The sequence below is a fragment of the Delphinus delphis genome, chromosome 11, assembly GCF_949987515.2.
Source record: "Delphinus delphis chromosome 11, mDelDel1.2, whole genome shotgun sequence".
Taxonomy (NCBI): domain Eukaryota; kingdom Metazoa; phylum Chordata; class Mammalia; order Artiodactyla; family Delphinidae; genus Delphinus; species Delphinus delphis.
Genome location: NC_082693.1, coordinates 87,444,179 through 87,464,087, shown reverse-complemented (window position 1 = coordinate 87,464,087; position 19,909 = coordinate 87,444,179). Strand labels below are relative to the sequence as shown.

General features: G+C 44.3%; 1 protein-coding gene across 2 annotated transcripts in view; it reads right to left on the bottom strand.

Annotated features, from left to right (window-relative positions):
* Positions 1 to 19,909, bottom strand: part of ABTB3 (ankyrin repeat and BTB domain containing 3) — a 305,219-nt gene that overhangs the window by 94,936 nt on the left and 190,374 nt on the right. For both annotated transcript variants that reach the window (XM_060023901.1, XM_060023902.1), the window contains one exon: positions 11,154 to 11,358. In XM_060023901.1, coding sequence (XP_059879884.1) covers positions 11,154 to 11,358 — 205 coding nt within the window. The remainder of the gene's footprint in view (positions 1 to 11,153; positions 11,359 to 19,909) is intronic.

The following is a 19,909-nucleotide window of genomic DNA, read 5'->3' as shown; positions in this document are numbered from 1 at the left end:
CTCTGCCTCACTTTCCACATCTATAAACTGGGGATGACGATAACAATTCCTCCCTCCTGGAGTTGTCATGAGGGATAAATGAGTTAATTCATGTAAAGTGCTTATAGTGGTGCCTGGCACACAGAAGACTCCGATAAAGACCAGCTCTTCCTTTTACTATGCTTAGGGCAGACACTCAATGCGTGTTCAATGAATGAATGAAGAATGAACAACTGAATGAAAAGTCCAGTAGTAAATAAAACAAGTAATTAACAATTTTGAAAAGTATAGTAAGAAATGAAAAGCTCAAGTAGCACTGAGGTAAAGATTTAAGAGGCAGGGTCTGTATATATATATATCCAGCAATTAGTTTCAGGAGGTTAACATGTTTCTCAAAGGTCTTTAACTGTTGTTGAATCTGATGAAATGATTTGATTACCATTATTCCACTTATATTAGTGATATTTATTAAAGCCTAAGCCAGGGAGAATCTTAGAAGGAAAAGTGTAGAGGTGGAAGAAGCATATTAAAACAAGAATGTTCCTGTTGGGAGATTTTCAGACTTTTAACCTTTGCAGGGAATCCTATGCCCTCCCCATCACATCTGACATCCTTCCCATCCCCGTGGCACGGCACCCCGTTGACAGAGTAAACTCTGGACTCAAGCTTCCTACCTTTGCGCCTCAGTTCTGCCCTGATTAGCTGTGTGACCTGGGCAAGCTACACAACCTCTCTGAGCCTGAATTTACTCAGGAAAAGATAAGAGATTGCGATAGTGTAAGATACGCTACTACACTTGCAGGATTCTCGTGAGGACCCAATGACTAATGCACTTAGAAGAGAGGCTAGCATGTCGTAAGTACTTGGTAAAATTTGGTTGTGATGATGATGATGGCCGCTTTGAAAAAGCTCTAAGATGATCAAAACACGGAAACACGCAAAATGCCTTGGTAGGGGAGCTGGTCCCTGGTCCCTACACTTCCTACCTTATTGCTTCAGGAGTGGGATTATCATGGGCTCTTTTTCCTGCAATGGGGACACTATGTGCACTGAGTCTCTAGTTCAGCGACGTCCAATAGAAGTTTCTGTGATGTTGGAAAGGTCCTATCTCTGCGGAATCCAACGCAGGAACCACTAGCCACATCTAGCTATTGAGTATTTGAAAAGAGGCGAGTGATACTAAGGAACTGAAGCTCTAGTTTTATTCAATTTAAATTCATTTAAATTTAAACAGCTTTGCATGGCTAGTGGTTACTATACTGGATAGTGCAGCACTACTAGTTCCTTAGTCTTTGTATCATAAAGGTAAGGTTTCCCTTCTTTTTCCCTTAAATAAAGAGAAGCTGGTGTCAGACCAGACCAGACTGCTGTGGCAGCCAGTTAACTGGGATTCAGAAAAGACCTGGGTATTGAAATGAACAAGTGAAGCACATGCATTTGTTCAGACTAACCCCCCATATTAGGAGAGGGGGCTGTTTTTAAACTTGAGCCCCCAGCTTATTACCTGTGGTCAGGAGCAACTGCACCCCCTTTGGCTGGGAGAAAACTCCTGGGCAACTGCGTGTAAACAGTTTGACAAGCCCTGAGGGCTGGACGTGTTTTTTTTTTTCTTTTTTGCGGTACGCGGGCCTCTCACTGTTGTGGACTCTCCCGTTGCGGAGCACAGGCTCCGGACGCGCAGGCTCAGCAGCCATGGTTCACGGGCCCAGCCGCTCCGCGGCATGTGGGATCTTCCCGGACCGGGGCACGAACTCGTGTCCCCTTCGTCGGCAGGCAGACTCTCAACCACTGCGCCACCAGGGAAGCCCTGTTTTTTGTTTTTTTTTTTTTGGCTGGATGTGTTTAACAGCCCTTTAGCTGGTGTGGTTTAGGATTTGCCCTGCTGCCTCTCCCCGGGTAGGACACCTGTCAAATCCTGCCTCACCTTGCTCCTGCACACTTGTGGTTAATTTGCTATTCCCAAGCCTCTTGAGAGGAGCTGGCCACCTTGCTAAGTGGAAGATGATCATTATATTTGGATGCTCAGCACCTTCCCTTGGCTGCCTCTCCAAAGCCTGAGAGTTCCACAGGCTGGCCACATCTGACTTCTGAAATCCATTCATTTCGGCAAATTGCAGAGGGGTCCAGCATCTCATGAGGTAAGAGTAGAGGCCCTGCAAGGCTCAATCCAGCCCCCAGAGCCTGAGAAATATTTCTTAGGCACCTATTATGTGCTAAGCTCTACCAGAGAGACAAAAATCAACAAAAGGCTTATTTCTTGCCCTTATGTAACTGAAAATGGGGGGTGGAGTAGGTTGGGGAAATGAATGACAACACAGTATCTTGTTATTCACGTGGTGCTCCATGGACCAGAAGCATCAGCACCACCTGAGAGCTTATTAGAAATGAAGCATTTCAGGCCCCACCCCAGACCTAATGAATAGAATCTGCATATTAATGAGGTCCCAGGGGATTCAAATGTACGTTAAAATTTGAGAAGGCCTGCTATAGCATACACCTAGGTTATAAGCACCATGACAGAATAATAATGGCCATTATCTATAAAGAGACTAATGCATGATGGATTTTAAGTGCTTTCTATATATTAACACATAATAGCTTCACAACAGCCCTCTGAAGCAGATTCTATGATAGCTCTCATTTTACAGATAAGAAAACCGAGGCTCAGAGTGGTTAAGTAACCTGTTCAAGGTCACAGAGCTAGTAAGTGTTAGAACCAAGATATAAACTCTGGCTCCACAATAAAAAATATCCAGAGATATAATTAATGCACTGTGAAGGTCCTTAGCTTTACCTAAATAGCTTCCAAATAGCATTTTCCTACTAGTAGCAACTAGACTTAATCATCTCATCTGTAGACGAAGGCATTTCTACCTCACAAAGTTGAGTGTAAGGATTAAATTAAACTCTGAAAGTAAAGTAGCTCACATAGCACATGGCACATAGTAGGTGCATCAAATGTTCATTACCTTCCTTCAGGCATCCTTATGCCTCCATCAAGGGAGGGCTTACAAGGAATCAGACGCAGTTTTGGTCTCTTCACCTCCCTTCTCAGAATCCTTTCCAGCTCCTCACTCCTTATAGGAGAAAGTCCTGACACCTTGGTGGGTCTCTCAACCTTCTTTCCTGTCTAATTTGTTGCTCTACCCAACACCTCTTCAGAACAAGGTCTCGCTTTCTGTTTTCTCACCTTCCTGCCCTCCATGGTATGCATTCTGTTCCCTTAGCAGAGAGCTTCCTTCCCTATAGCCATGCAGCATTCATTTGATGTCTTTGATACTCCCAGACCTGCCCAAGTGTACAACTTACTTAACCTCACTGCACCTCAGTTTCCTCATTTGTGAAATGAGGAGAGGTGAGGCTAGCTTCTGCCTCAAGGGGTACTGTGATGATTGAATTAGTTAATACACACGACGTATAGAGCAGGACCTGCCACATACTAAGTGTTGATCAAAACCTCTTATAATGTCTAAGAGGAGGTCAACCTGGTTTAAAGAAGTAAATAATAACCCCTGCCATTGACGGATCACCTGCTAAGTGTCAGTGATTGTGTGTGGCACTTACATAAGTTAGTTCATTAGTCATTGAAACAGCTCCATGAAGTAGGAATGATTATTTTTTGTGTACAGCTAAGAAAACTGAGGCCTGAAGCATGTGATCAGTAGAGCCAGTGGCAATCTAAGGGCTGTCTGAGTTGACACTGGCAACGTGGCTCTTTGGGCCGAAAGCCAGAACATATAGGTTTCAGACCCAGCTCTGTTCATTTCTGCAAGCATTTATTAAGCACTTACTATATGCTATCCACTGAGCTAGAGCCTGGACACTCAGTGCATCCTGAGGTTGTAGGAAAGGGATCTTGGAGGAGGTGATGCCTAAAATGAGTCTTGAAGGATGAACGGATGGGGGTAGTGAGATGACGGAGCAGAGGGGAGGCAGTGGTCCAAGAAGAGGGCAAAGCATGTGCAAGGCATTGTGGCACTGCCTTGCAAATCCACTGAAAATATGCTTATGACTCCAGAAAAGTCCACTCATCCCTCTAGGCCTCAGTTTTATCATCTTCGACAGGAATGAAGCATGTTTGACATGCCTGTTCTCAGCTTTTCTGTTGACTTTAAATTCCATATCCAATGATGGAACAGTCCTTATTTTGTGAAACAGCCAAACACGTTTTGAATATACACAGAAAACTAAGATTGGAAGGAAATACCCCATATGGTCTCAGTGCTTATTCCTGGATGCAGAGACTATGGGTGACTCAAAGTTTCTTCTTTAAAGTTTTTGTGTACTTATATTTTATTTAATAAGTATATTAGTTTTATATCCTGTAAACATTCATAAAGATTATAAAAAGATTCTAGAGATTAGGGATGAGGCTTTCAAATATTATTTCTTTAAAATCATAGTCCATGGACAGCAAGACAGACTAGCGAAGACAAGCACAGAGCAGGGCCTGATGCCAGGAGTTCAGACACTAGTTCTGCAACGTTAGCTGCATGACCTTGGCAAGTTAATCAACTCCAGTTAAGTTAATGTAACCAAAAAAAAAAAAAAAAAAAACCCAACAAACTTTCAAGAAACATAGTTACCTTCCCTCAATGCAAGCTACTTCGATTTATTTTATTATTCAATTCTACTTAATTTTTTTAGAAATGCAGGTTATAACCCACAGCATCAGGGGAAAGGGCTAAATAGTATTTTCAGCCTCGTGGGCCATTTGGTCTCTGTCACAACTAACCACAAGTGCAAAAACAGCCATAAATAATATGTAAACAAGTGGGTATGGCTGTGTTCCAATAAAACTTTATAAAAACAGACAGTAGGCCAGGCTTGGTCTGTGGGCTATTGTTTGCCAATCTCTGCACTGCATTGGTTTAATGGCCCATTAATGGGCTGTAACCTACAGTTTGAAAAATATTGGGATTAGAGTTGCTTTTACCCTGGCCAGATGAAATAAATTGCAGTAACACTCATGTCACAAATAGATCATGTTTTAAAACTTTGTTTCTTCACAAATAGATCATGTTTTAAAACTTTGTTTCTTAAGTTAATTATTTAGAATTCAACATGCATTTTGTTTTTCATTAGAACCATTTATATAATGGTTGGAATTCCAGGCCAGCCCACAAAAGCCCACAAGTAGCCCTGCAGAAAACAGGTCTAATATATGGTTCTCCCACTCTGGGTTGTCCCCATTCATACATTGACTATGAATTTCTCCAGGACCCACTAGCACTGGGTGGACATTTTAGGGGACTTTTGTGCCAGATGTGATCACTGCCCTCCAGAAGGTGAGAAAGTAGCATTCTTCCTCTGCTGCTTAAGATGTCAGGAAAAAACAGTCCTCCTGTCTCCTCCTTCTTGCTGTTGAGGTTCCTAGGGTGTCAGCCCAAGCAGTCTTTATGTTGGGGAGTATTCACTGTGGTGTGTAAGCCAATCAGTTGTGAGCTGTGTGGCTAATAATGGTCAGAAGTACTGAACTGTGCAAATGATTCACTTGTGTGTTATTGATTTTAAAAAAGAGTAAAGTCGAAGAGTGTAGTGAACCTTTGTCAACTTTTTTGGGTGCTTGGAACCACTGATGACCTTACCGTTTGGAGAATTTCCCATATTATTCTTCCATAGTTCAACAAGGTAGAAATTCACCTTTCCAGACACCCCTGCTACTAGGGTGCAGGGATGTGACCCAGGCTCCACTGATTTAGAAGCAAGTGGTGTGACATAGATGGAACATGACAAGAGTGGTAGCAGAGACATTCAGTTTTCAGGGGTAATGGTGACAGAGGTCCTGCTGGGAGTGGCCAAAGTTCAGCCTCAGTGGTATAAAGTCCACTGTCTATGGCTCTGAGCAATCCTGGGGTGCAACTTGGGCACTGCTCCAGGTTGTGTGGGCTCAAAGCCTGCTTCTCCAGCTTCAATGCCCTCCAGAAGTCTTCTTAAGCCCTACTAAACATTTAGACTCGTGGGACCATCATAGGCCACACTTGTCCCTCATGACAACATCAGACGTTCCTTTTACTGGGAGTCTTTATAACGATTCACCCAGCCGTCTCAGAGCTACCTTCTGCCCCAGTGACACTCAGGTGCAAGGAGATAAGACCCAGTTAGGTGGTTGTGAGAACTGCCCTGCTTTATGAACCCCAATATCTCTTGTAACAACTCCACAGAAGTAGCTTTCAAGGTCCCTGCAAGGGACATTGCCAGTTATAAGGATCAGTGAATTCAAGGAAGCCCAAAGCTCTGGAAGTACTATACCAAGTACTATAAATACTTGGTATTTATACCAAGTATCTATAGTACTACAAGGCCAGATCTAATGTACCAACCTAGGGTCATTCTGACCATAAGCAATGTTGCTTAGTAACACAGTTGATATTGTAATTCTTATCATGTTTCCAGGGAAACAGAGCTAGAAAATTAACCCAATGTCAGGTTCTCATGCAGGAGTGACAAGGATTTATTAACCCTCTTCCTACACTGGGCCTCCCAGAGGTTTTCTTTCTGCTCAGCAGGTTCAACTCTTGCAACTAAGCATTCTTACTAGTAGTGCTGCTTGTATCAAGGATACCTCTGCTCACTTGTGTTGTGATATACATTCCTTGATGGGAAAGAAAGGGGAAGGGTTATAATTAGAAGGCTGGAAATTTTGCATAACCCTGGGTATGTCTGTTGGAGTGTGTTAAAATTTGGATATCACCTGTCACATATTGATGTGCTGGGGTGATCTTTTGGGAGGGTTTCTTAGAAGATGTATTTGGGTACCATTAACTTCTAATATCTGGTATGTTTTCTTTATTAACTCTATTTCCTCAAGTGTAAATTCTTCCATTTGTTAAGACTGTTCTGTTTCTTCCATTCATTTTCCTCAAATAGTTGGTGATTGGATACTCATGTTTGTGGTTGAGAGTTCCCTGGTAGACACAGGGAAACAGATGTCTGCCACATCTGTTTACACAGCTCTGTTACAAAAGGGGCGAAAGCTGCCACTGCCTAGATGTAAATTCTGGTTTGTTTCCCATGAGACTCGGGGAGAGTAAAACTACCTAATTGTCTAGTCTTCTAGGTGAAGCTGATCTCTGTTCCTCTCGGGCACGATCAGTTACTGCGGGCAACAAAACACTCCTATTTATCCTACTCCTTTTAATTTTATGATGACAAATTACTGAAATCATTCATGGCCAAACACATCTAGGAATCACTAGTCTTTCCAGTAATGATTTGGGGCAGGGAAATTTTGTCATAGATTTAAGATGATTCTATTAAAAAATAGTAGTAGCTTCACATGACCCCCATCCTCAAAACTGAGGTGTTTACATTTATCACTACTATTTGTAAAATGAATATAGCCTAATCATAATCATATAAGATTTATCTGAGTTTTTTTTTTTTCCCTAAATAAAGTATCTGAGGGACTGAAAGATTTCAGAAGCTCAAAAAATAGTAGCCAAAGTCCTGGAACAACTTAAACTACAGAAATTTTATACTGGTACTGAGCTTCTTCAAAACCCCACAATGAAAAATGAAGCTATCCAAAACCAATGTAGCAACTGGAAAGCTATGCCCACATGAAAGAGTCAAATGGTATACGGAGGCCTAGTTCCAAGTACTCCAGCCAAGAAAGGCTCTTCTGACAAGCAGAGATGGTTTGAGGCACAACACAATCCGTATTTCAGTCAACAAATATGTTCCAGGCCTTCTGCTCGGCGTGGACAAAAAGCACATAATATTCAGCTCCTGTTCTTGAAGAGTTTATGGAAAACCATATAAACACCATGGCCTTACTTGACTTTGCCAGACAGAGATAGAGAGTCAAGGAAATGTTTTTGATTTGGAGGGAAAAAGAAGACAGAAAAAGAGAAAAAAAACCAGCTCCAAATTAGAATCCTACCTCCCACTGGAAACGTCTTGTTTGTAAGTTTTGGTATGAAGCTGCTGTAAACACTTGTCTGGAAACAAGAGTCCTCTCTCCTCTGAAGCCCTTACCTGTGTGTTTTCAGACGCTAATAAATATCAACGCCTAGCCTATCGTGGAACGGGAAGAAACAGCTTTTCGTCTGGAAGGAATCATACACAGGCTCCTTCAGGGACAACGATAATAACATTTGAGAGCCAAAAAATAAAAAGAAGATGTATTATATCAGCTCCTTTTTGGTGGGGGTGAGGGGAGCTCCCCTTGTGCCAGGCATGGCACTGGATGTCTTAGCTACAGTATCTAATTAATTGCTTACACCAGTCCCAAGAGGCTGGTTTTGTTCTCATTTCACAGTTGAGGAGAAGAGTTTCAGTAGGGGTGAAATGACTCATTCAAGGTCCCAGAACTAGAAGAAGCAGAGCTGGGATCCAAACCCAAAGGTCGATCTGACTCCTAAATCCATACTCTTTCCAGAGGACCAAAGTGAACAGAACTCAAAACATGACAAGTGTTTTCTGTTTTGTGTCGTCCCCTGAAAATTCAGCCAAGGAGGAATGGAAAGACCAAGATAATTGACTCTGACAAATTCTAGGACATGTTCTCTTTACTCAGCTCCCCCTTGCAGCTCATGCCTCTTTAAAACTTGTCCCAGAAAGTTTGGAATCCTTAGATGGTCCCCCTAGACTTACAGCCACTTCAACTACACTCTGAATCCTGAAATAGATTCCGGAAGGGAAGATGGAAACTACATAACAGAAAATATAACAGGAGCCATGCAACTGTGTTGAGTTGGGGGCACGGGGTATGTCACACGATGAGATGCATATTTTAGAAGTTTCAGTCTGGTGGCCATGAGGATGGAGCTGGTCAGAGAATATTAAGCCTCCCGTCCAGGGAGACCACTTAGAAATCAAATGCAGTAATAGCAGTAAGAGGAAACGAGGGACTGAACCATGCAGTGAGGCAGCCACCTGGGGAGGAAGGATTAGAGTAACGGGAGACGGCACAGAAGTAGCATCGGTGAGACCTACTGACCAGCTGGCTGTAGGAAGGAGGGAAGGAGAGGAAGGAGTGTGGAGTGAGTCCCAGTTTTCTGACCGAGGTGACCGGGTTGATGGTGATGCCATTCTTAGAGACTGGGGGCGGGAGGGAAAGGAGGAACAGTCGGTTTGGGGGGAAAGATGTTGGCTTTAGTTTTGAGGTGGTTGTGGGCACTCCTGATGGAAATGTTCCATAGGCAGTTGGATCAACGGATTTGTCCCTTCTTTCATCCTACAAATATTTACTGACTTTGTGATATATACCAGATGTTGAGCTTGGCATTAGGTGTGGCGTGACAACAAAAACAGATGTGTTCTGTGCCCTCATGAAGCTCACAGGTAATAAACACACACACACACACACATTTACTGTGTTGGGCAGAAGAGAATAAGGTGCCCTGAGAAGAACCAGCCTGAGAGTGTGAGACTTGACAGTGGAAACTGGAAGGCTGAGCTGGATCACGTTCTGGAGCTCAGAGGTGGTGACGTCTGGCTGGAGATGGAGGGGGTGTCATCTGCATAGAGGCGGGAATTGAAGAGTGGCGGGGTAGGCGAGTCAGAGAAACTGCCCTATTCTACAGGCTGCTGGGGTAGGGATGGGGGCTGAAGAACTAGGTACCCCAAAGGCCAAGGCCAATAGTTTCCATCCTCCCAGCCATCACGATTCATACTCATAGAAAGCAACGTCTTGGTGTGTCTGACTGAGGCTGTTTTCTGCCCAGGGACCACGGGCACGTTGCCATCTCTCCACTTTGGGCATATTTGGCACGTGAAAATATGCACACGGCACCCACTGATTTGGCCTGGATGGCGGGAGACATGAGTAATCCTCTGATTAAGTTAATTCCAGACTGGATTGAAATATTGATGCTAACTTGGGATTAAAAAAAAAAAAGAGTCAACTTCTGTCTCGCTCATCCTCCATCCTCTACTCTAAACTGAAAGCCAAGAGACATGGTTTAGGAGCCCAATTAAGCCCGACCCATCCTGGCAGAAACAGAGCATCCAGTGAGTGTTTTAAAACCACTTGGAACCATTTAACAGAGAAAAGTGCATTGAGCCCAAATTGGGAGTTGTTCGGCTATTTGCGGATAAGATCTCCAACAACAATAATAAAAGGGAACATTTATTGAGCACTTACTACGTGCTGGGCACTGTTCAATGCATTCAATCTTCAAACAGCCTTATGAAGGATTTATTCTTAGGACGTCTATTTTGTAGACGAAGAAACTGAGGCACGGGGAGGTTAAAGGCACTTTTCCAAGACACCCTGGCTTGTAATTGGAAGAGCCTGGATTTGAACCCAGAAGTCTGGATCACAGAGCCTGTTCTTTAACCACTCGATAAACAGCGTCACTACTGCAGTAGTTAGAGTGAACAAGCCTGTGTACACAGGAGGAGGCGCCTGATTTGTGAGATGCTGGGGGGAGATGTTCCCTTAGGAACAGGTCCACACCTCTGTGGACCTGTACCCAGGGGAAGAGGGGACACCTCCAGGCAGCCTCCTTTCCTGATGGTGGTTTGGATTCCTTGCCTCTGAGAGGGTGAAACCATCCTCAGAAAATCTTGGGATTTTCCAGGTAGAAGGCAACCTGGAAAGCGATTAGTGCAGCTACTCGTTTATAGATACGGAGGCTGAGGCATGGGGACGTGGACGGATGGCGCTGGGGAGCAGCAGAAGCCAGGTCAGAGGGAGCTTCCTCTTCCAGGGAGCCCTCCCTTCCTTCTCTGCCATGAGGATTCTGCTTCATGGGAACTGCTATGCTGTCTTCTGCCCACATGAGAGGCCCACTTCTGGCTGAGCAAGTGTTATGGTTTCCCCCTGGAATCCCCAGGGCAGACAGGGTGAAATGAAGATAAAACATCTCCCACCCAAGGAGCTGGGATCCCCCTAAGCTGCCTTCACAAGGAAGCCCCCTTGCACTGCAGAGGCCTCATCCCTCCAGATTTGCAGACCCTCTCTTCTGACCCAGGCCACTTTTATCCCAAACTGGGCCAGCCCTATGCAAACCCATTTCAAAGATTCCACCCAGGTCTCTGATAACCCCTCAAGGTCATCTAGACCCCTGCAGTGAGTTTCTGGAAACTGGGCAGTTCTGACCCCCAGCATCCCTCTCCTCCCCCACTCCTGTACCACCCTGGAGGCAATACCTACTCACCATAAGGTGGTGTTGGCCAGAAGGGAGCCCCTCTCTTTGGCCATCCAAAGCCAACACAAGTCTTACCTTTCCACCTGCAGGTTGACTTTGGAGGGCTCCACGTTGGGATTTTCCCATTCCATCTGCGGGCAGTGCATGAAATAGCAAAGGGTGTACAGGGCCTCGGGCTCCCAGTAGAGCGCCCCCTGCTTGTGGTGCAGGGGGGTGCCGTTGCCATGGTGCTTGGCGTTGAGGGGCTGCAGGTGATGCATTGCTCGGGACACCAGGTCACCTGTGGACAGAAGTAACATTTCAGATCCTTCAGGCAGCCAAAGCTTGCAGAGAAGATGTGCCTGGAGATCTCGGCAGAGATTTCCATCCTGAGATTCCCTCATTCAATGGGAGTGGTCCCATGAGACCTCCAGGTCACACATCAAGCAGAGAGGAAAGCATTTGTTCATTCACCACACGACTGTCAAGGGCTTTCCAGGTCTGGGGTGCTGTTTCAGGCACAGAGGGCTGCTAAGATAACTCCAGTCCCGCCCTTCTGGGACCCCTCGTTTCTAACAAGGCACAGAAAGCCCTTTGTATGTGTCTGCCTCCGGCCTCCCTCACCTTGGGACACACCCTCTGTCACATCCTCTGCTGTAACCAGCACTGCCTTCTTTGCAGTCACAAGAACTGTCACTTGCCTTTAAGCCTGGGCATACACTATTCCATCCATCCAGAACATTCTCTCTCTCCTCTTTTCCAGGCTAACTCCTACTGATTATCCAGGTATCGGCTTATATACTAATTTCTCCAGGAAGCCATCCTGGAATCTCCCGCACTCCCCTGTGTCTCATATCACACTGTACTTTCTTGGGTACAGCATTTAGAGCACTGTGTCTTTTTCTCTGTCAGTCGTTCCCAACAACAGCGACTCAGTCCTAAATGACACTTGTTATGCGATAGCACTAATTCATTTGATTCTCACAATACCCTATAAAGTAGGTACCTTTATAAACCCATTTTACAGATGAGGAAACAGAGGCTCAAAGAGGTTAAATAACTTCTCAGGGGTGCACAGCTATGAGCAGCAGAGGGCGGATTTGACCCCGGCAGTCTGGCTCCAGAATCCATGCACTTAACTGTGCTCCTTGAGGGGCATGTTTTACTTGTCTCAACGCTGGCAAACCTTGAGAACACTCTGGTCTTTCTCACGCTTTCTCAGAAGGAAACCAGCCTTCTCCTTAATCAAACCAAAGCTGCAGGCTCCCAGATTGGCCATGGAGGGAAGATCCTCCTGTGGGATGCTGGCTGGGCCTGAAGCCCCAACTTTTCTTGGCTAAGATGGTGTTTCTCAAACTTGGATTGCTTGTAAGCGACCTTCGTGAGTGTAGCTGAATCCAAACACCACCCGTACCATTATTTACTTAATCTTCAATGGACTCCCTTTGTTTTTAAAAATACACATATCTAAAAAGGAAACATTATGTCACTGCCATAAACGGAAAATCAGTATCACCTGCCATCAACAGAAGGTCATCGTGAAAGTTAACCTGATGAAAAGGAAACAGCGTAATCAATTTATAGCTGAATTCTGGTCCTGCTTTCTACTCTTATAAATAATGAGTGAGAGCGTTGTTAGGGGCTCATATCAAGTGGAGCCTTTCTTCTGAAAGTAATTAGCATTAAAATAGAATTTAAAAGAGTCACTCCCATGACCAATGTTATTTAAGGCACTGCCCCTGTCCCGCTGGAAATCATCTCATGCACAGTGGGAGGTGTTGCACACTTGGGGAGACGCTCCTCTAAGATACCTGTGATGGTGAATTTTATGTGGCAACTGGGCTAGGCTATGGTGCCCAGTTGGCTGGTCAAACACTAGACTAGATATTGCTGTGAAGCTATTTTTTACATGGGATCAACATTTAAGTCAGTAGATTTTCAGTAAAGCAGATTACCCTCCATAATGTGGGTGGGTCTCATCCAGTCAGTTGAAGGAAGGCCTTAGGAGAAAAGATAGAGGACCTTGAAGAGGAAGGAATTCTGCCTTCAGACTCATGACTGAAACATCAACTCCTACTGGAGTTTAAAGCCCCCATTCCCAATCCTTCATTGCCCAGCTGAAACCAAGCCTGCAGAGCCCACCAGTTCTCTGCCATCCAGCTGTACTTTTTAACATGACACTTTCTACCTAAAATCCAAACCCAAGAAAGTGAGGCTCAGTGAGAGGCAGGAGTTTCTCCTCTGAAGGCCCAGGACCTGCCTTCTAGGTTCCCATTTCCTATCTGAGGAAAAGGGCCACCTCTTCAAAAGAAGATTGACAAGAGGACCATTCACCCCCTCTGTGGGAGTGAGACTATGGAGATGAGGTCTCACCTGAGGGTGGAAATGGCAAATATTCCCCTTTCTCTTCCATGCCCATGGCAGACATGCTTAGTCAATCACAGAGCCCGTATCCACTAAGTGTAGATGCAGCCTTAAAAATCCTTCTTGAGGCAAGATTCCAAGTGTCCACTATTTCTGATAGGAGTTGTCAGAGGAAAGGAAACTTCTATGTTGCCAGAGTCCTAAGGCCTCATCGAGACGACCTAACCAGAGTACAATCCACTAAGCTTAATATCTGAACAGTGATGCAGGAGTTAAACAGATAGCAGTGGGGCGGGGTGGGGGGGAAGGTTTGCTTCCCTACACCCCTCTGCCTCTTATCAAGCCTAACCTAGAGTCTGACCCTCCTTCTCTCCATTTGCCACAGCAGGAAAATATATGCAAGAACCTCAAAAAAGAATCAGAGGAGGAAATTCTCTTTGAGTGGCAGGTGGGCAGGGAAGATCCCCAGGGGACCTGCACATGGAAAATGTGGAGAAACATGGCTCTACATGAAGAGTCCCAGCTGCCATTCATTGAGCGCCTACCCTATACCAGGCACTGTGAAAAAGCACCTCACGTGCATTGTTTCTATTCCTCACAGGCTCTATAGGGTATGTTTATATTATTTTAGCTTTAGAGCAGTGATCTGCAACCAGGGTGATTTTGCCTCCCAGGGGATGTCTGGCAATATCTGGAGATATTTCTGGTGCCATGTCCGGGGGGCTGTTACTACATCTAATGGGTAGAGGGAAGAAATGTTCTTAAACATCCTACAATGCACAGATCAGTCCCCACAAGAAAGAATTTAGCCCAAATGTCAATAATGCCCAGGTTGAGAAATACTGTTTTACAGATGAGGAAACTGAGGCTCAAGGTCACAAGGCAGAGATAAGATTCCAACCCAGGTCTGTCTGACTCTAATGTCTGTGCTCATCGTCCTACACTGACCTGAGTCCTTCTTTCAGAGACATCCTGCTGCATCTGTGGCCAACTCCAAGTCTATGATGGGGCCATTTGTCATTATGTAGCCAAGGTGTTCATGTATGCTCCTTTCCCTTGATCCAGTAATTCCATTTCTGGGACTCTGTCCCAGTGTTAGAATCCAAAATGCAGCAAAATCTTCATGCACAAGGATTTTCACCCAAACCTTATTTACAGGGTCCAAAATTTGACAAAGAAACAAATGTTTGAAAATCAGAGCGTGGTTAAATAAACTCTGGTATGTGATAAAACTTATGCAGTTACTAAAAATGTTTACATAGAATGGCAATAAATGATGAAAAGCTTTGTGTTAAAATGGTAAGTGGGGAAAAAAGTGAAATTCAAAACTGCATACAGTGTGATCAGGATTATGTTATTAAAAAATATGCTCTGAGTAAATACCAGGAGAAAAAAAAAGCAAAATGTTGACCAGGGATTTCTGTGCCTAGCGGGATTGTGGGTGACGTTCCCTCCCAACTTTCCTGTCATTTCTGAATTTTGAATTATGCCATGTGCTATTTGGTATTATCGGAATAATAAGCTCACCGAGGTGGTGTTTAAATTTCTTGTACCTTCCATCTAGGGTCAGGTTGGGGTACACTTAATCTGTTACAATATTGCTTCTGTTTTATGTTTTAGTCTTTTGGCCAGGAGGCATGTGGGATTTTAGCTCCCCGACCAGGAATTGAACCTGCACCCCCTGCATTGGAAGGCAAAGTCTTAACCACTGGACCACTCAAAGTTCCCCTCTGTCTTTCTTGAAAGCACTCATAAAAAAGCTCAAAATAAGGGCTTCCCTGGTGGTGCAGTGGTTGAGAGTCCGCCTGCTGATGCAGGGGACACGGGTTCGTGCCCTGGTCCGGGAAGATCCCACATGCTGCGGAGAGGCTGGGCCCGTGGGCCATGGCCGCTGAGCCTGTGCGTCCGGAGCCTGTGCTCCGCGGTGGGAGAGGCCACAGCAGTGAGAGGCCCGTGTACAGCAAAAAAAAAAAAAAAAAAAAAAAAAGCTCAAAATAAGAAAATCAAAATGGGTTGGAGATGAGAAGAGGATCCATGTTTTGGGGCAGTGCATCACCCCTCAAGTTCCCCAAGACCCTGGGAAGGCTTTGGCCTTAATTGGGCTAACCATCTCCTCAGGGCATCGTTCAGCTCACCCTGCACTTCCAGGTTCCCTGCTTTTGCTTTTGCTCTTGTTGTTTTCTCATCTTAGAGTGCCCCCCCCACCCTGCTTCATCCTCTCAACTACTGACGACCTTCAAGGCTGTGATCAAATGCCACTTCTTCCCTGGAGCCCTCCAGGATGTCACAGATCAGAATCAACTTCCCATTCCCCTGTGTACACACAGCATCTACTAATAAAGTCTAACATGTTACTTGTTTAACTCAGATGTGTTAAGTGCCCACACATCTACTTCCCCTACTGAGCTTCACAGGCAGAGACACGACTCATTCATTGTCCTGTTCTTGGAGGAGCAGTGTAGTGTAGTGTAGTGGTTAGGGACAAGCTCTCTGGAGTCAGACTGTCTGAGTCTGAGTCTCCAACCTGCCACTGACTAGCTGCATGATCTTGGGTGAGTTTACTTCTTTGTATACAGGGATGATTATGACCTTTGTGAATTTGTTGTGTGGATTAAACTGATAACATGTATAAAGTACCCAGCATTGGTTTCTTCATTTGAAAAATGGAGATAATAATAGTGCCTAACTCATAATATGAAACGAAGCAATCACAAATCACTTAAAGCACCTGGAATGGGGTCTGGCACATCCTAAGTGTATATAGTAAGTATTCAGCACTATTTCTTTTACTTTGTATCATCCCATCATCATCATCACCACCATCATCATCACCATCATCTTTTCCACATCATGACCACCATCATCATCACTTTCATTATCATCTTCATCATCATCACCATCATTTCTATCTTCATCATTATCACTATCATCATCACCACATCATTATCATCATCATCATTGTTATCAGCCGAGTCTTTGGATCAGAGGCCGAAAGGATGTCTCTGATGAGGGCTGGCATAGGAGATGGAATTGGCACAGGGATTCTGTAATCACAAGCTCCGTTTCAAATCCCACTCTATGTATGTGCTATCTGCTGCTTCACCTGTCAGCGTCATGAACCCCAAACAACAAATCCACTCGTCACTAGCTGCACTGAGTTTGGGTGTCTGGAGTTTGGGTCTAGGAACCTACTTGAGAACCCGCTTATAACCAGGTTTTCCAAATGTCAGCCATTTGGGAATCAGCATCATGAATTCTCACATACCTGTGTGCCGCAGGTACAGTTTATGTACTTAATATTTTTCCTTAAATTGGCGAATTCTTTCACACAATAAATTCATTTTAAAAGGAAACTTCATATCAGTGCCATAAAAGGAAAACCAATATTTTTCTAGTACCTGTGAAAAATTCATAGCAATTAAAAATAGAAAGTGTTTTGAGTATCACCTACAATCATCTCCCATGCAACCCTTTGGGAAACGCTGCTCTAACCTGCCAGGCTCAAGCTATCAGTGTAGCTCCCTCTAAGCCATCTTCCTGCATGCCAGTGTGATCCCCCTGAGACAAAGAGCTGCACATTCCAACATGGGCTCCTTCTGCCAAAACCTATGCTGTGACAGCACCTTCAATTCCTTCGCCGCTCTTCATCCTCGGTCAAAGACCACTTACTATAGTACGTTTTCAAAACCTCACACGACCCTGGGGTAGGAGGTATGATCACCCTCTTTTCACAGATCCCTGGGGATCCGAGTGATCACGTCACTTGCCCTAGGTCACACAGCAAAGATAAGGAAGCGAAGGCACTCCCCAGCATCATAAACTGCAGTTTAACTTGCCTCACTGAAACTCCTCCCCTTGAAAAAAAGAAAGACCATGTATAGCCCAGTACAAAGTAATGAGAGGAGATTTGTTTTAAAGGAGAAGGAGAGCTGGAGAAACAGGGATGGACAAGGGAAGACTGAACTCTGGATCCAGCAGGAAACTTACCATTCATGCATTCATTCATTCATCAAATATTTATTGCATCCTACTATGTGCCAGACATTGTTCTAGGCACTGGGGATACAGTCAATGATGTTAAAAAAAAGTCTGAGCTCTTATGGGGTTTACAGTCTTGGTGAGGTGGACAGAAAATAAACAAATATATAATATGTCAGGTGGTGCTAAGTGCTATGAAGAAAATTAAAGCAGGAAGTGTGTATAGAAAGCAGTGATGCAGGGATGGTTAAGTGAGTGGGGCTGTCATAGGAAGGCCTCTCTGAGGAGGTGACATTTAAGCAGAGGCCTGAATGAAATGAGGGAGGAGCTTTGTAAAAATCAAGGGAAAAGCTTTCTAGGCAGAGGGAGGAGCAAGTGCAAAGGCCCTGTTGTGGAGTGGAACATTCAAGAAATACCAAGAGGCCAGTGGCCACTTGACCACCTGAAAAGGTCACAGTGCATTCTAGGGGCTGGAGGCAGCAGGACCTTCTGAAAAGATCCCATTTGCATTTGAGAGACCCCCTTGTCCAAGCAATAAGGGCTGTTTTTCTTTCTGGTGACACCAAGGGGAGACAAGCCAGAAACCTTTTTATGCACAGTTGTAAATTAATGGCCCCATTTTGATGAACTCATTGAGTGGGAACAACAAGTTCACAGTTTAGTGTGAAAAGAAAACAGAAAGAGGCAGTTTTCGATGAAGCCCTCATTTTTTCCCCTTTAAAGAGCAGAAAGCAATGACTCTAATTAATGACTGTTCAATGCAGTTTTAATTGGGAGCTTGGGGGCAAGGCAGGGAATGCCGGGCAGAAGGGCTGCAGCAAGATCTTGGAGGACACAAATGTGGGATTGATGGGACCAAATGCAGAGTCGAGTTGGTACAGAGGAATGGATAAAGAAGATGTGGTACATATATACAGTGGTATATATTACTCAGCCATAAAAAAGAACAAAATAATGCCATCTGCAGCAACATGGCTGGACCTAGAGACTGTCATATTAAGTAAAGTAAGTCAGACGGAGAAAGACAAATATCATATGAAGTTGCTTATATGTGGAATCTAAAAAAAAGGGTACAAATGAACTTATTTACCAAACAGAAGTAGAGTCACAGATGTAGAAAACAAACTTACGGTTACCAGGGGATAAGGAGGGGAGGGATAAATTGGGAGATTGGGACTGACATACACACACTACTGTATATGAAATAGATAACTAATAAGAACTTGTTATATAGAACAAGGAACTCTACTCAATATTCTGTAATGGCCTATATGGGGAAAGAACCTAAAAAAAAAAAAGAGTGGATATATGTATATGTATAACTGATTCACTTTGCTGTACAAATGAAACTAACACAACATGGTAAATCAACTATACCCTGATAAAAATTAAAAAAAAAAAAGGAAACCAATAAAATAAACTAAAGTAGCCTTAACTTCTGTTCTCTCAAAAAATAAGTGAGAATAGCCAGAGCCTCTGCTTTCCTTGTGGCCTCAATGGAGGAGACGGGACAGACCAGCTTCCCCCAGACCTACTCCTGACCTGGTTCAGGTAAGAAGACCTGGTCTGCCCACCGGACTCTAAGCATTGCCTTGAGAATCTCTTCGGGTTCACAGTTAAGAATCACCAGGCTTGTGTCAGTTTGTGGACCTTTGTGGTCTCCTGATTTAGCTTCTCATTCAAATAATTTGACATACAGAGATTCAGCTCTAGTTCTCTGAGTTCAAAATTCAGTTTAATATTTGACGAGAGTTTCATTAAGAGTTCCCCTCCCCTGTAGCATTTTCTTCAGCTTTTGTTTCATGGACTAGTTCACTGTGGGTCCTTCATGTCTTCATTTGACATTCAACAGATATTTCCTAAGCTACAGGTGATGTGTTAGTTGCTTAGAATGCAAAGCTGAACTGGATGCAGAAAAGTAGAAAAAGAAAAACCGTTTGAAATGTGACTCTGCCACTTCCTAGCTGTGTGGCTCTGGGCAAAACATTTATCCTTCCAGGTCTTAGTTTTCTTATCTATGAAACGAGAATAAAAATACCTTTAATATATTTAAAGCACTTGGCATGCAGTAGGTGGTCGGGAAGTAGTGGATATATTTTCACCTCAAGCCATAACAGGCTAGACAGAGAAAGTGTTCTGGACATCACCACTGATCAAGACAGTTCTGGATTCTAATAAGATGCCCTGAGGATAGAAGCAGGGGGAATACAGGCAGAAGTCTCAGCGGGCAGCGGGGTCCTGCCATCTAGGTGCTGGTGAAATACTAGGTAACCTTTGTGAATTCTCACGTCTCCAGTTTAGTTTTGAGGAGAGCATCCCCAGTACATCCTACAGAGCAAACTGCGATCCTCAGACCTGGAAGGAACACAGATCTGACAAACATGATGATCTTACAGAGGCAGACTCTCATTCCCCCTGTATCATATAGAAACACCTGGGCTTCCCCCAGAGACAGGGAGTCACGCCTAGTGTTGAAAGCTCTGCCTTGAGAACTGGACTCACTTTCAGCC